The following is a 17503-nucleotide window of genomic DNA, read 5'->3' on the forward strand; positions in this document are numbered from 1 at the left end:
AGGCACTTCTCGAAATCTCCCTCTTTGACTAAACTTTTGGTTATCTGACCTAATATATGTGGCTCAGTGTAATACTTAATTTTATACTTTGCCCCTGTCATTTTATTACACTAAAGATGCTATATAAATATCAGGTGTGTGTGTATGTGTGTGTGTGAGAGAGAGGGAGAGAGAACGTGCGCAAGTGTGTGCCTATGTGTATGCATATGCAGGGTTTACCAGCAAGAAAACAGATGGAGTACAAGTTGCCCTGTGAGAGGTTTGCAAATCCTATTACTCAAGCAGCTCAGACTGAGACCACTGGTTCTGTCACAGGCTTAGGTGTAGGCCGCTGGAGGGGAGAGAGGATGCTCAGTAAGCCGTGGTAATCTTGTTTTTACCCTCTTGTGGTGAGTGTTCTCAGATCCCGTGGTGTTTGTCTCTGTGCTGATACTAATTGAATTTTAGTTGCAGTTATTGAACAGAAGTAGATTTTCTGGGTCCTTGGAGGCCGTGGTTGTTGGATTGAAGCAGACGTGATTTTATCTCAGCCCAGAGCTGAGTGTTTAGCGTGGTCACCAGCAGAATACAAATAGGGAATAACGAGAACTTCCTTGGGGTGGGGGGAGAGATCCAGGAGCCGTTAAATAAAAAACAAAATGTTCCTTATTTTAAAAAATGTAGGCAGTTAAACATTTAAAAGAAAATTTGCATCTCCCTTTGCCCCAAGTGGTTCTCTCTCGCTTCTCTTGATAAAAGGTGCAGCACACTGAAGTGTCAAAAGCTGGCGTACTGTCAGTGAAGAAAGACGAGGCCTTCCCCTGTCCATACTTTGCAAGCTGCTGGTGGGAGGGATGCTGAGGCTCCCTCATGTACTGCTGGGCCTTACGTGAGATGCCTTTTATTTTTGTCATCTTGTGTGGTTTCAAGCGGACAGTGTCATGTTGTCATCCGTGTGAAGTAGCCACCCGAGGCTGAATGGCCCCTTCCTCTGCCAAATCATCTGGGTTTCCACTCTGTGTAACATTTTCTCACGACATGTGCTGTTGTTGCCAGGATCAATGGCCTTGTCATTAGTTGTGTGAACTCAGCCAATCCATGTAGTCAGCGCCAAGGATTAAGAATCAGGGGGTAAAGTTTGCATTTTGGGTCCCTTTTGCCAATCCGGATACAAATTGCGCTCAAACTAGCACTTGTTTTCTGAATCGGCTTTATGGTTCTAGTTTCTGCTTCAGTCATTCCCAAAGATCTAAAATGTGCCATGAACTGGTGCAACTGGGCAGAGTTTTCAGAATGCAACTTTTTATTTTGCAAATAAAAAATATTCCTTGGTATATTTAAGAGTGATAACTTGGTGCAGTTTTATTAATACAGAAGAAAGAGCGTTTTTAGTAAGCTTGCCTAGTCCACCGCCTGTGAGTAGCCCGATTCAAAATAGCTGAAAATGACTTTAAAAAAAGTTTTAAAAAAAGAACCATTTACTAGTTTGCTGCTGGACAATAGCCAGGTTCTTAGTAAATTGAATAGTTTTTTAAATGTGCCTATTACTGCTCTTGCAGCTAATATAAAAACAGTTCTGAAGGTCTGAAATGGGCACAGTTAGCAGAACTCACCATGCGATTAATTTAACCTGGGAGCTTTAGGCAGGCTGGCTTCCACTGCACTGTCTTTTCAAACAGTGTAAAAGATCACGGAAACACGATTTACACTGGCCATAACTTACACTCGAAATTCTACAATCTTTTACACCAGCCTGGCCCAATAAATTTCGCAAGTTACTCTGGAAGTACCGGTGCAACGGAACAGAAACTCTGCCCTCGGATGTGAACAGAGTTCCTCTTAGCCCAAGGCGGTGCAGAGGCGGTAGTGTAACTCTGTGCTGCCGTCTTACTCATCTCTAAAGTGGGTATCAGTAGCAAAGTATCTTGCGCACACATGAGGCTCTCTGGACTTGGGTAATTGGGGTGTGGCCCAACTGGGGGCAGGGAGTGTACAATCGATGACTGTCGAATGGAAACTTTATCTTAATTGGTCCTTTAACACAATTTGGAAACTCTTGTAATTGGCCTGGGCGTCTGTGTGCCCAAAAGCTGGCTGACAAGGCAAGAAAACACCCAGTGAGAGAAAGCAAAGGAATGTCAATAGGAGGTTTAACTATCCTCATAGCCATACAGCCAATCAAGGGAATTCTGTTTAAATTATTGGACCTGTAGTTTAAATGGGACTATCAGTCTATCATTTTTTTTTACTTATCTCCCCACTGCAGGGACATTCCCAATCTCCATTTGGTAATCTCTAAATCAAACATTTGAAAACAGGCATTCCCCAAATGGGGAATCCCAGGCACCAGTCCATCTGCATTCACTGTACACCATGTTGGGCATGCCTGAGAGTGAATCTCGAGCCATCTACTGTTGAGCTAGTGCCCTGTGACACAGAGTTGGTGAAAGACACTTTTCTCTATCTTTTAATACCTACCATGGGCCTGGTTTGACACACTGCCCCGTGTGTGGTTTCTTGATGCGTTATGTAGCATCCATACTTTACATTCATATCATGTGGACTCTTTTGGATAAACTTCAAAAATGTAATTTGCCCTGATGAGCTGAGGTGTATTTGTGTGAATGATTTAACAAACTACACATTCTAACAGACTGTCAGCTTCCATTGTTCACAATCAGTTTTCAGCTATTTCCTGACAGTGTAAAGGTTTCAATATGGAATTAACCCAATTTTCTAGTGGGCATGAGTCCACAACAGAACTGACCCATCATTCAGTTCACAATTGGCAGTGAATTCAGTTGAGTTCAGAGGGCCTTAGGAAGACTGGTATGGGAATTGGAAATGCCACGTTCATGTCCTGTGGTGAAGGGACACTGGGTTCGGAGAAGGTTATACATTGAGTCTGATATGGGACTGCTTGATTCCTACACTGGATGTCTTTATGTCATTCACAAGTAGGTTGGATACCATGATGAGGGCATTGTTGGCTTCTCCTTTTAGACAGATGGGCTAACTGGGCTTAGTCATCAGTATTTACCTTGTGAAATGCATCAAAATTGTGAGTAGACTTAGATCGGGATTTTCCAGCCCCATCGTGACAGGACCCACTCTGGGAGACTCGGCAGCCCAGCCAAATGCCACATGTCCATTGGCTTTTTCAGCAGGACCAATCGATCCTGGTGACAGGCAGGGCTAGAAAATCCCGCCCTTTGTATATGTGACCAAACAAGTAAGCTTTTTTTTTCCTCTGAATAGTTGTTAAAGTATCTTTCTTTCTTCCTCTAGTTCTTTCCTGGGCGACCCTTTGTCGTGAATTTGCTTCAGATCACTAACTCCTGGCTGGCAGATGCTACCATGGCACCAATCTCCAACAATGCTTATATGGATGTGCTAAGCAACAAGAAGGGGGTAAGCTGCCTACTGATGCATTGAGTGCATGGATCATGTTCCATTTTATAGTGCAGCTCTTTCTTTCTGGACCCTTAAATATAAGGTAGTTACCAATAAATTCAACAAGGAATACAGGAGAAACTTCTTTACCCAGGGAGTGGTTAGAATGTGGAACTCATTACCACAGGTGAATAGATAAGATGCATTTAAGGGGAAACCAGATAAGTACGTGAGAGAGAAAGGAATAGAAGGACATGTAAATAGGGTTTGTTTCCAAGGGGTAGGAGGAGGCTTGTATGAAGCATGAACATTGGAATAGACCAGTTGGACCAAATGGCCTATTATTATGCTGTAAGTTCTTTCTCATGAGGCACATCCCAGACAGTACAGAATATAGCTCCTTTCTCTCTGCTCAGCAATCCCTGCCACCACCAATTTGCTTGTGTTTTCAAACCTGTTGGTTTTGTCATGGTTCTATCCGGTGACCCAGCTACTGGATGCACCCCTGAGTGCAGAACTGAGTTGTGCAGACCTGGAGAGTAGCTGTTGCATTAGCCGGGGAAACAGCTAGGAGTAGTAGAATTGGTTAAAACACCACCCCCGCCCCCAGCACAGCACTGTGCTAAAAGCAGCCAAAGTTACAAACCCTTTTTGCTCTCTAGGATGTCCATCACTGGCAGAATCGATACACCATGGGTCAACACCTTCTGGACAAGTGGGAAACTGAGATGGCAAAACTCAAGAGTTGGTTAAGAAAGAACCATGCAGACATTACACATTTACTCTTTCTATACTCTACAGCCAGCACGCATGCAAACGGAACTAGAAAGCCAAAAACAAAACAGTGATCACTGAGACACAAGACAGTTTTTCAAACAATGGAGCCAATTCAGAGAAAAGGCACAAGACTTGGCCTGAGAAACAGACACTGAGTTATGAAAACAATCTCAAAAACTTGTCTTTTCAGCCTCAAAATGAGGCACCTGAGGTGTGCCCTTATAAAGAAAAAGCGTGAATTAATAAAGTACCTGATCATCCCTTCAGAAAGTCCCATACAATTTCTGAATCATAGTAGTCATTGTTGTTATGAAGGCAACTAACAGCTAACTTTTACTCATCATTGTTCCACAAAGATAACATGAATGAGTGGTCAGGTATCTATTGATGGTTATGGGAGAAATATTGGCCAGGACACTGGAAAAAAACTCCCTGCTGTTTTTCAAATAGTATGACTTTTACACCCACACGAACAAGCAGATGGACCCTCGGTTCATTGTTTCATTTGAAAGCCAACACCTCCTTCACTACTGAATTGGAGTGTCACCCTAGATTAAATACTCAAATCTTGGACTAGGGCTTAAACCCACACCTTTTGAATTAGAGGCAAGAGCACTACCTGTCATGATAATAGTTGATTGCAGTAGTGGACTCCAGTATTAGATACTATACGGACGCTGTACCAGATAGGGGGTCACCTGACCTGGGAGTTGAAGGTCAGATAGCACATGTTGGAGCCTGGCTTGATAGAATTCAGTTACTGCAGATAGATGTTTAAGTTAGGAAAATGTGTTATCAATAAAGTTAGTTCAGCTACAATGTCGATAGCCTGTGTGCAGCATTGAAACAAAAAACAAGACACTACCAACGGAACCACATTGACACTCCTGGCTCATCAGATAGTAAAGGCGATGGAATAAGAAGATTTACACTACATCATTACATCAAACTAAACTGTGAATGTAGGACAAGGAGACTAGTAAAAGAAAAAAATATTACTAATACCAGCAGGATTTTCTCATTAAAACAGTGATTAGTGAACCTGGAATGGATTCTTGGAGAGCATAGTGGAGCCAAAGCCGTTGGAACCATTTAAGAAACAATTGAATGTTATGATGGGGTCTGGAAACTCTTTATGAATGACCATTCTGCTCTGTTATCTGATACAATATGAAAATAGTGTCATAGAACATTATTGGACTAGCAAGCCCAGGGGTCATGAGCTCAAATTCCAAGTTGTGGAATTTACTTGAATTCACCTGATAATATATGTGGGCTATTACCAGAGAAAAATGGCCATCAAAGCTGCTAGATTGTTGTAAACTTCAACTTGCTTAGTAATCCCCTTCAGAGAAGGGAACCTGCCGTGCTTCCCTGTAAATAACACCATGTGGTTGACTCTCATTGTCAACATCTGGATGGCACATAAAAAGAGGTCATAATATTGGCAGTACAAGTCCACAGTCGTGCAGCTGTGGGACACTGTACCCCTAGTATACAATACTCGTAATATGAAAGTGCTGCATTTAAACATGTAGCATTTTACTAATGCTTTTAAGAAAAAACATTTTGCTGAAAAAAGAGACATGTCAAAGCTTTTCATCTTGCACTCATCAGGACACTTCACAAGAACACCAATATAAGGGAAAAACAACAATTTATACTGTATGAGAAGAGACTGCTGCTTGGTTGGCACTTGCCCTTATCAGGAAATTACACAAGAATATCAATATGAGTGTAAGACAAAACGCTTCAATATGTCTCTTTTTTTCAGCAATTCTCATGTTCTGTACTAACAAAAATCATTTTAAGAAAACTGGTATATCCTTACAGATAACAGATATACAGATTTCCCCCAAAGCTGTTTTGGTATTATGGATGGGGATGAAATAATTATTGATCAATAAATCATTGAAATCAGATCATCAAAAAGGTTTGCTTGATCAATGAAAATACTTGATATGTACTGGTAACTTTTATAACCTGCCTATACAATGTGCACTGTCACTTTAAACCACTTCAGTTAAATCTGAACCAGTGTTCAACACCAAGTTAGCAGAAACCAGGAGATAATCAGAGGGCTATTTACATTATACATCTTTGTGCTGCTCTCAGTGCTTCTCCATTTGCACTTCTATCCTTACATGACAGCTGCACACTGTTCTCACCTCACAAAATGCCTGCCTCCTGCCACCATTCCTTGGCTTTACCTGGGACCATTTTCTGTTGTCATTCATTAAAGATCATTCTATACAGATGAAAGGAGGTAATCTGTTCCTTCCCCTCTCAAAGCCTCCAATTCCTGCTTCTCAGAACATCTCCTGGACCCCCTTGTGTGATCTGGCAAGTCTCTATGGACGCAATTGTAGCTCGAGGGCAGGATGAAAAGCTGTCAGAAGCCAGATGTGGCCCGCGGGCCAAGGTTTGGCCGGCCCTGTAAAGATCAATTGCTAGGGATTTACTTACAGTTTCCATGTGACTTTGTGGCTGTATATTCACAGCATAGACTGGGTAAAAGAGAACAACTCATTCCCTTCTGGTGCTGTACAGCTCTTGTGTGTCTCAGTGTCTCCATTCTGTAGACTGAGTGAATGGAACACACTCCTGTGCAGTATAGTATGGCTAGGTTGCAATCTGAGTTTTTATCTAGTACAATGAGTAGGAGGGAATTATTCCCTCCACTGGTACTGTGCCTGTGAGACAGTACAGTGCAAGGAAAGCATACGCCAACTTTCAGACTGCAACTATTATTTGATGCTCAATTGCACGTGTGCATCTTAATGTCAAATTTATTACAGAGCACAACTGGTAAAAGGAATAACTTACTCCTGTCTGGTGTAATATATTTAAGTTCATTCTAGCAAATCTGTAATATAGGTAAGAGTGAAAAATTTTCCCTAAGTGATGTGGAGTAAAGGTGGGTAAATGGAGCTGAGGTGCAAATCAGGCATGAGCTAATTGCACGGTGGAGTAGGCTTGAGGGGCTGAAAGGCCTATGCATGTTCCCATTGATACCTGAATGTCAGCTTCTGAACATATTTCTATGTAGAAAATGCACCACACATGTTCTAAAACTGTCAAAGTAACATCATTATTAATTTTCTTCTTTGTTCCCTAGACAACCGGGGCATTGTTACCCGAAGGAATGAATTGGGTGGGTTGCCAGGGCAGCAGGCCTCACTTCCGAGGTTACCCATGCTCTGTCTGGACCCTGTTCCATCTCTTGACCGTGCAGGCAGCAAAATACAATGAATCAATGGCACACAAAGGAAAAAGTAAGGCTTCATCTTTCAATATTTTTATATGTCATTTGTCTATTACCCTAAAGAAGAAGGATGGCTGTATGGATGGCTGAGATATAGGTGGTCACCCATAGGAATCCTCAAGATTGGATAAAAGAAAATACATTTTTGGTTCTAGTTTAGGAAAAGGCTTTATTCATAGGCCTTGTCTAAGGAGTCCTGTAAAACTCCTGTAAAACTTGTGAATTGAGGATACACATTCTATTAATACTAGGTATTAATATTAATACTAATCCTTTGGGGAAGAAACCAAAGCTCCAGGAGTTTGGAGCTGTAATAGAGGTTTCACGGTTTAAAAATTCTGAGGAATGCCAATTGTGAGATTTAAAAGTGTGACATGCGAGATTCACCACCAGAGCACAGTGTTTACATTGGTTAGACTGTAGCGGGATCCCCACTTCCTGCACAGTGTTGTTAGTCACCCAAACCCTCCACGCATGCTCACTCAAATCCTCTGCCCTCACTCACCAAACCCTCCACCCTCACTCCTTCTGCCCTCACTCTCACAAATCCTCCACCCTCACTCACCCAAACTCCTCCACCCATACTCACCCAAACCCTCTGACATCACTCACCCAAATCCTCCGCCCTCAATCACACAAATCCTCCACCCTCACTCACCCAAATCCTCTGCCATCACTCACCAAACCCTCCACCTTCAATCACCCATACCCTCCGCCCTCACTCACCCAAACTCCTCCACCCACACTTGCCCTTATCCTCCCTCATGAGTCACCTAAACCCCGCTACCCACAGTCAGTCACCCAAACCCATCCACCCGTATTCACCCTAACCCCTGCACCCACTGTCATTTTAACCCACTTACCTGACTTGATGATTGACAGCTATTCCACCCAATGGGATATGACTGCTTTAAAGAGCCACCTCCCCTTCCACAGGTAGCATGTCAGATTGTTTCCTCTGCTCCCGACTGGTTGTGTATGAAGGTGGCACAAACAATGGAGGTCTCAGTCTTCTGCTGCTGAACCATGTTCCCCCAGCGCCACTCACCAGATTTGCAGGGTCTGCTCCCACACTGTAACGTTTTAACTTTGGGTCACTTTGCTTGCGAACCAGTTGTACGCTTATCTGTTGGCAGGTGAGTCGATTACAATATACAGCAGACGCAGAGACCGATATGAAATGAAGCACATACTATTTATTTACACAAACAACAGTGCATTAACATAATGTGTGCTTCTCCAGCCAGTCCCTACTCTAGACTAACATTAACCTGGTAGCCCGCGCTACACAGCTATTGGGTCTTACCGTCACGTGGTCAATCTGCTCACAGTCTCTTAAAGGGTAATACACCTCAGATTACCACACCCCTCTCCCCCTTTACTTGAAAGTGCATTTTACAATATATTAACTATTTACAAAAATGAACTGTTCACAAATTCAGTCTCTCAGGAGGCTTTTTCAAATGCGTCAACCATCGTAGTTGTACGACTTCCGATGGTTTATCTGAGGCCTCCCTCTCAAGAGTTATCTGTCCACTAGGCTCCCCAGTAGGAACCTGCAAGTTTGCCTCTTCGACTCTCTCAGGCTCAATGGGTTCTACAGATACTTCCAAAGCAAGAGGAGTTCCTTCTAACTGTGGTGTAGACTCCAACGAGAATGCTTGGCGCACTTTTCTTGTGGATCTGTTTCCCGTTTCCTGAGGTGATCTATATGTCTCATGATTATCTGATCTTCAACTGATATGTGGTAGGACAGGGGTCCGGTCAGTGCACTGACTTCACCTGGTAGCCATTTGGGCCCATCTCCAAAGTTCTTCGCGAAAACATCTTCCTGTACAGTGAAGCTTCTTTCACAACTGTGGTAATCGCATTCATTTTTCTGAGCCTCCTGACTTCTCTCTACTCTCCCTCCTAAATTTGGCCTCATGAGGCTTAACCGTGTCCTGAGACATCGCTTCATTAATAACTCTGATGGGGCAATACCGGTGGTTGTATGTGGCATGGTTCTATAGCTGAGCAAGAAGCAGGAAGATAATTTTGTTGCTATAGGGTCCCCCTCTAGTTTTTTCACTCCGGCCTTGAAGGCTCGATCGGCCAATCCATTGGATTCAGGGTGGTATGACGAGGTCTTGACATGTATTGTGCCAATGAGAGTTGTAAATCTTTGGAATTCCCCACTGGTGAATGCCGTTCTATTATCAGACATTACTATCTCTGGTAACCCATGTATCGCAAAACTCTGACGCAATCTGTCTATGGTGGCGGCAGATGTAGGCGATTGCACCTCATATACATCATCCATTTGGAGTGGGAATCGATAAGTAAGAGGAACATTGTGCCCAAAAAACACCCCACATAGTAAACGTGGAGGCAGACCCATGGCCTTCTGGCCATTCCCACGAACGCAGTGGAGCAAAAGGAGGCAATTTCTGCACCTGTTGGCACTGTATGCAGCTCTTGACCATGTTTTCGATTTCAGTGTCCATCCCTGGCCACCACAAGTAGCTGCGCGCCAACATTTTCATTCGGGAAATGCCGGAGTGAGCACTATGCAATTCTATCAATAATGGTTGTCTTCCTCTGGGAGGCACAATGACTCTCGCTCCACACAGTAAGATGTCATCTTGGCAGGTGGGCTTGTACCTCCTGTTAAAATAGGGCTTCATTTCATCTGACTTTGGCTTGTTAGACCATCCCTGAAAGGCTTGTTCCCTGAAGTGAGACAAAACTGGATCGTGGCTGGTCCATTCTCTGATCTGTTTGGTGATGTATCCAGAAAGTTTAATAACAAGACAAGTTCTTGAGGAATGGGGACGTTCACATTGCTGTCCTTCAGGGGTAATCGGCTCAGTGCGTCGGCATTGGCAATCTGGCTTCCTGCCGGTGGATAAAAGTATATTCATAAGTAGCTAGAATCAGTGCCCACCTTTGGATGCGTGCCGAGGCGATGGGGCTATTGCCTTATCTTCCCCAAACAAGCCTACTAGTGGCTTGTGGTCGGATATGATGGTGAAGCGGTGACCATGGATTTATTGGTGGAACGCCAAGTACAATGGATAAGCCTTCTTTCTCTTTTTGTGAGTATCTTCATTTTGCCACACTGAGTGTTCTTGAGAGGTGGCCAATGGGCCGCTCAGAGCCATCTGTCATCCGATGGGAGAGTACTGCTCCTACTCTGTAAGGGGATGCATCACATGTTAAACTCAATTTTTCGGGGGGTCAAAATGTACCAACAGGGCTGATGAATGCAGTAACTGCTTTACTGCCGTAAAAGCCTGTTGTTATGGGGCTTGCGAAGTCCACTTGTGGTTTTTCTTGAGTAACCTGTATAATGGAGCCAGTACTGTCGACACATTTGGGAGAAAACGACCATAGTGGTTAACCATTCCCAAGAAGGACTTGAGTTCTGTAGCATTTTTCGCGGCTGGTGCCTCACGAATAGCTCTCACCTTGTCTTCCACTGGGTGAGGGTCCTGCAAGTCAAGCCTATGACCCAGGCAATCACTTCTTTTGCTTGGAAGATACATTTTTCGCTTTTCAAACATACTTGTGAGAAACGCTTCAATACCTCTTCCAAGTTAGCCAGATGTTCTTCATTAGTTAGTCCAGTTTGTAGGACATCATCAAGATAAACCACCACATGGGGTAGACCTTGGAGCACAATTTCCATAGTCCGTTGGAAAATGGCGCTAGCTGATGAGACTCCAAAGGGTATACTGGTATAAACCCTTATGTGTGTTGATAGTCACAAAATCCCAAGAGGCCTTTTCTAGCTCGACTTGCTGGTAAGCCTGGCTCATTTCAATTTTCATATATGCGGTTTCCCCTGCCAGCTTGGAGTACAATTCATCAATTTTCGGTATAGGATGCCTGTCAAGTCTGGCCACTTTGTTAATCTCCGCATATTCGCACACTCTGGTCAAGCTTTAGTGCTGGAGCGATGGGCTCTGCCCATTCGGAAAATTATACAGGTTGTAAGACTCCCAACCTTTCCAGCCTGTCCAATTCAATATCCACTTTTTCTCATAATGCATAGGGGACTGGCACCGCCTTCAAATATCTGGGGATTGCTCCGGGATCCACGTGGATTTTAGTTTGCAGTCCCTGAATCTTCCCAAGCTCTTCCCTGAATAAGGGGCATAATTATTGTAGATCTTTCATTCTGAGTTGGAAAATCTCAGTCCACTCCAATTTTATTTCCTTAAGCCAGTTCCAACCAAGTAGAGTTGGACCCTCCCCTGCTAACACTAGGTTAGTAGACTGGCCTCCATATTGTACTGGACCTTGCATATACCTTTCCTTCATATGTTTTCACCAGTATATGTCTTTAGTGTGGCATCGGAATTTTCCAGCTTTAGTGAGTGGCCTCCTCCATTCAGATACTTAAACGTATGTTCCGCTATGACTATCATGGATATGCCTGTATCCACCTCCATTCAAAGGGGTTTTCTGTTGACTTCTACTATCACATAGATTGGCTCTGTTCTACCCATTTTTAAATTGTGTAGCAAGTAAATATCTGACTCTGTTTCTTCTGGCTCCCCCGTTATATAAATTTCATGACTTCTGCCTTTTTGTTTGAACTTTGGCCTCAATCTTTCATTACAATATCGCATAATGTATCCATCGCGATGGCTGTAGAAGCACTCGGTTCTTGTAAATTGTCGTTTGTTTGTAGGCTGTCTGTTACTTGCCAATTCTGCTGTTATGGATGTGGTTTTTATCCGTTGAGCCATTGCTTTTTCCTGGTCTGTAAATGGCGGCTGTTTCCCGCCTTTCCATGGAGCCCTGCGCTTCCCCACCATTTCTAGCCGGTGCCTCCCTCCTGCCGTGAAGAACGGCGCCATTTGGCGCTCCCTTGATTTCTTCTGAGTCACTTTCCATTGTGAGCGCCAACTCCAGGGCTTTGCTGAAATCCAAATTTGTCTCAGACGGCAACCTTTTCTGAATGGCATCTTCATTAATCCCACACGCTGTTCGGTCTCTTAACATGTCATTAATCGACGTGCCGAACTCACAGTGCTCTGTCAATTGTTTTAAGGCTGCTACATAGCAAGTGACTGTCTCTCCTGGGGCGCGACACCTTGAATTGAATTTAAAACTCTGCTTTGTTACTGAGGGTTTCGGCTGGAAATGGCCTTTCACTGGATTCACCAACACATCAAAGCTCTTGGAATCTGGGGCGCTGCGTGCCGATAGACTACGAATTAAGCAAAACGTTTTACTGCCACGTGTTGACAAGAGGATCACCCGCCTCTTCTCCCCCTATATGCCTTTGGCCAAAAAGAAAAACGTGAGGCGTTCAATATAATGTGACCAGTCATCGGTGACCTGATCAAACAGTTCGATGAGGCCAAATTGTGGCCTCTTGGAGGGTGATTACTACGGTGAGATTTTACACTGTAATGTACTTACAATCGGCCTGCAGGCACGGTTCAGTACAGTCGAGTTTTCATGGCTTTCCTTGGTGTTGTCGACTGGCGGTATTTTGCCTTGTCGCCAGTTGTTATATTTTAACTATGGGTTACTTTGCTCGCGAACTGGTTGCTAATCGCTTACCTGTTGCAAGGCGAGTTTTTTTTTTAATTCATTTATGGGATGTGGGCTTTGCTGGCTGGGCCAGCGTTTATTGCCCATCCCTAGTTGCCCTTGAGAAGTTGGTGGTGAGCTGCCTTCTTGAATCGCTGCAGCCCCTGTGCTGTAGGTACACCCACAGTGCTGTTAGGGAGGGAGTTCCAGAATTTTGACCCAGCAACAGCGAAGAAACGGCGATATATTTCCAAGTCAGGATGGTGCGTGACTTGAAAATATATCGCTTACAATATACAGCGGATGCAGAGACCAATATGAAATGAAGCACATACTGCTTATTTACACAAACAACAGAGCATTAATATGATGTATGCTTCCCCAGCCAGACCCTACTGTAAACTAGCATTAACCTGGTAGCCTGCACTACACAGCTATTGCGTCTTAGTCACATGGTCAATCTGCTCACAGTTTCTTAAAGGTGTATTACACCTCAGATTACCACACACCTCTTGTAAGACCTCAACCTGCATCACAAGGTCACACAAGAGCTTGCTATATGATTGGACTTGACAACTCTTAGGTAAGCGGCATTTTAAACCGATAGCACCACCCATTCCCCGTGCATGCTGGATAATAGAAATTAACTGTGTTCTGCATTAGTATGAATTAATGTTCTACATTTATGAATAAATAAGATTTATTTTACAAGAAAACAAAGGGGAATATAATGATACTGATTGTACATTCTCTTTATTCTACACTTTTCGCAGGATGCTATATGTATAATGTGCATTGCTGTGTAATATGGCTCACATGACAAGATACTGTTCTATGTGTTTCCCTGCAATAATGTTGATCAAGATTTAATATTTAACTTTCTGTGGCTTTCAGTTTAGCAAATGTAGAAATAAGTTCCGTCAGGTCAATTTTTTGTGCAATTTCATGTTCTATTGACTAGGTGGATAATCCAACAAGCCTTTCTTGCATCACTGAGGAACGAATGTATATTTTGGTAAACTTTAGTTTGGAAAAGGCTCGCCCACAGAAACAGGGAGAGTCAAGAGGATGTGGAGAGCAAGAAATGCATTGGGGACACTATCACACAACTGATTTTTGCAAAGTTCAGTACACCTTGTGGTGATGCACATGGCTTACAATTCACTGCACAAATCTGAAGCATCAGTATCTTTGGTGTCCCCATGTTGTAAAGCTTGATGCCGCTTCAAGCAATGTTCCATAATCTGTTTTGACGTGCTATTTTTTTATTCATTTACGGGATGTGGGCATCACTGGCTAGGTCAGTGTTTATTGCCCATCCCTAATTGCCCTTGAGAAGGTGGTGGTGAGCTGCCTTCTTGAACTGCTGCGGCCCCTGAGATGTAGGTACACCACAGTGCTGTTAGGGAGGGAGTTCCAGGATTTTAACCCAGCGACAGTGAAGGAACAGCGATATATTTCAAGGTCATATCGTAGAGGAATCCAAACACAGAACTGATTTGATGCATCTGTGTGAGTCTTTCTTCAATCTTCTGTATTGCTGTCTCAAGGACTGCAAAATAAAGGTTCACTTTGAATTTTTCCATGCGGCTCCGAAGAGGCTAATCATCAGCTTCATATGTGAACTGCTTCCTCTTTCTCCTAATACAGACCGGAACTGGTTCAAAGTGTGCCAGTATCTCCAAATCCTCAGCAGGTTCACATGCATCTACCAGTGTTTCCTTAAACCCTTCATCACTCCTGCAGCCTACAAGAAACTTTGGTTTCTCTCAGTTGCTTAATGGCATCATTTATGTTAACTTCCTTTGCCTGAAGTTGTTTTCTAGTCATATTAATCTCAAAGAGGATGTCAGACCACACAGCCAAAGAAACCCCAGACTTGAAACTAGAAATGCCTTTCGAAAGAGCTTGTGCATCTACACATGAGGTATCACAAGGTGATCCTGTTAGGGTCATGCCATCAGAGAATTCAATTAGTGCTTCATAGCTAACTGATAGTGAAGAGGTTTCAAGGCATTAATTTGACTTTCCCACCTTGTTCCACTCAATGGTTTCACTGCAAGATTAGGCAGACGATGCATTTGAACTTCCCAACAACATGTTGAAGCTGAGAAATACACAAATATGTTGTACTATGTGAAAGAAAGCCGTTGCCTCCAAGTGACACTTGGCAGCATCATTAGTAATCAAATTCAAAGAACATGCACTGCAAGGAACAAACCAGGCGCCTGGATTAACATCCAGAATTCATCATTGCACACAAAGTTCTTTCCCCTCCATAAAGCTTCCATTATCATAGACTTGCCCACATAAGTTTTCAACAGGCAATGAAATCTCTTCTAACCGGTGAAAGATAGTGTCTATCATACCAGCACCACTTGTCTCCTTTAGTGGCCCAAATCCCAAGAAATGTTCCTTGATGCATACAGGATCACAATTATCAGTGTCTGAAGCTATGCCCAAAAAACGAATGATCAGTTGTTCAACATGGCCTGTGTCTGGTGTGCAATCTAGAATGATTGACAAGTATTTGGCAGCATGAGAACATGTTAGGATTTTTTCTTTGGTATTGGGTAAAAGCTGAATCACCCTGTGTATCTTTCCCAAGGGAATGTACATGTTCTCATTACTTTTTATATTAGGAAGATGCTCATCCAAAATTGGGTCACACAAAACTAGATCTTTTACGAATATTAAGTTCCCATTACCAGAAGTTTGCAGTTTTTTGTTTGTTCCCCGAAAGGCCAGATTTTTGCATACCAAGAACTCTCACTGAAGCATTCAGTCATTCTAAGATTTGCTGCCAATACTTTTTTCTTGTTTAATGAGGCACAGATTATCTTCATCAATGGTTTTCTTGATTCTCAATCACAGTTCAAGTTTTTCTGCTTTTGAAAATTTTCTAAATGTCCACTGCTTCTTTTGTGTGCTGCTAGATTTGTAGACATGTTTTTTCAATCTTTTGAACCTTTATCAGAAAAGGTTCCACAATGTTTAGCACCATTCGTAACTCCTCACATATTGAAGCAGTCCATGTGCAACATGACCTGGACAACATTCAGGCTTGGGCTGATAATTGGCAAATAACATTCGCACCACACAAGTGCCAGGCAATGATCATCTCCAACAAGAGAGATTCTAACCATCTCCTCTTGATATTCAATGGCAGTAAAATCGCTGAATCGTCCACTATCAACCTCCTGGGGGTAACCATTGACCAGAAACTGAACTGGACTAGCCATATAAATACTGTGGCTACAAGAGCAGGTCAGAGGCTAGGAATCCTATGGCGAGTAACTCACTTCCTGACTCCCCAAAGCCTGTCCACCATCTACAAGGCACAAACCAGGAGTATGATGGAATACTCTCCACTTGTCTGGGTGAGTGCAGCTTCAACAACACTCAAGAAACTCATCACCATCCAGAACAAAGCAGCCCACTTGATTGGCACCCCATCCACAAACACTCATTCCCTCCACCACTGATGCACAATGGCAACAGTGTGTACCATCTACAAGATGCACTTCAAGAGCTCCTTTGACAGCACCTTCCAAACCCATGACCTCTACCATCTAGAAGGACAAGGGCAGCAGACACATGGGAACACCACCACCTGCAAGTTCCCCTCCAAGCCACTCATCATCCTGACTTGGAACTATAAACTATATTGCTGTTCCTTCACTGCCGCTGGGTCAAAATCCTGGAACTCCCTTCCTAACAGCACTGTGGGTGTACCTACACCACAGGGACTGCAGCTGTTCAAAAAGGCAGCTCACCACCACCGTCTCAAGGGCAACTAGGGCTGGGCAATAAATACTGGCCTAGCCAGCGAAGCCCACATCCCATGAATAAATCAATAAATAAGTAAAAAGAGATGATGCACCAATCATGTTACTGGTAAACAGCTAGCGACAGAAGCAAAACAGAAAGGCCTTTGACATGGAATACTGTAGATAATGACGGTGCATTTCTTCACCAATGGCAAGAATCCTTTCGTAATGATTTATTCATTATTTTCTTTGATTATGATCACTTGGAAAATTGAACTGCTGAACTTGTTCTGGCCCATGTTCCACCAAGATTTGTTGCACATGATCATCATATTTGGGCCAAGTAGCAGGGTTGTCATAGTTCAAATTGGTGGCAGGCTCACGTCCTTTCAAACCTTGATCCTGATGGGCTTCATTTGGTTCGTCGTCTTCTACGTTCAGATGTTCCTCAAACTCTGCTCCAACTTGTGAGACTTTAGGCAAAACTGTCATCCCAGCTTTGGCCTCAGGTTGGTCTGTTGAGCTACAGTTACCTTCACTTTCTTGATGTGGACAAAAATACTCCAGAAAAGGGACCTTCTTGCTTTGCTTGTTTTTCTTCCTTTCCAGCCTTCCGTTTATGATATTGCGCCCCAGGTAATGTTTCTCTATCTCTATCTGCCATGATGCCACGTGACCTTAAAAGCTCCCTGGATTTGGTCAGATTGAGGAAATTCACTCTATACCCTCACTACCAATCCTTATCCCAGCATGTCAGAAAACCCCTGTGCTTTTCCATTTTCCTGCCTGC

General features: G+C 43.4%; 1 protein-coding gene across 1 annotated transcript in view; it reads left to right on the plus strand.

Annotated features, from left to right (window-relative positions):
• The window catches only part of qsox1 (quiescin Q6 sulfhydryl oxidase 1), a 118117-nt gene that overhangs the window by 84684 nt on the left and 15930 nt on the right, over window positions 1-17503 (plus strand). Inside the window, exons 9-10 of the mRNA XM_078561558.1 lie at window positions 3268-3390; window positions 7268-7424. Of these exons, the coding sequence (XP_078417684.1) occupies window positions 3268-3390; window positions 7268-7424 (280 nt within the window). The remainder of the gene's footprint in view (window positions 1-3267; window positions 3391-7267; window positions 7425-17503) is intronic.

This window comes from Cetorhinus maximus, chromosome 17, assembly GCF_964194155.1.
Source record: "Cetorhinus maximus chromosome 17, sCetMax3.hap1.1, whole genome shotgun sequence".
Classification (NCBI taxonomy): domain Eukaryota; kingdom Metazoa; phylum Chordata; class Chondrichthyes; order Lamniformes; family Cetorhinidae; genus Cetorhinus; species Cetorhinus maximus.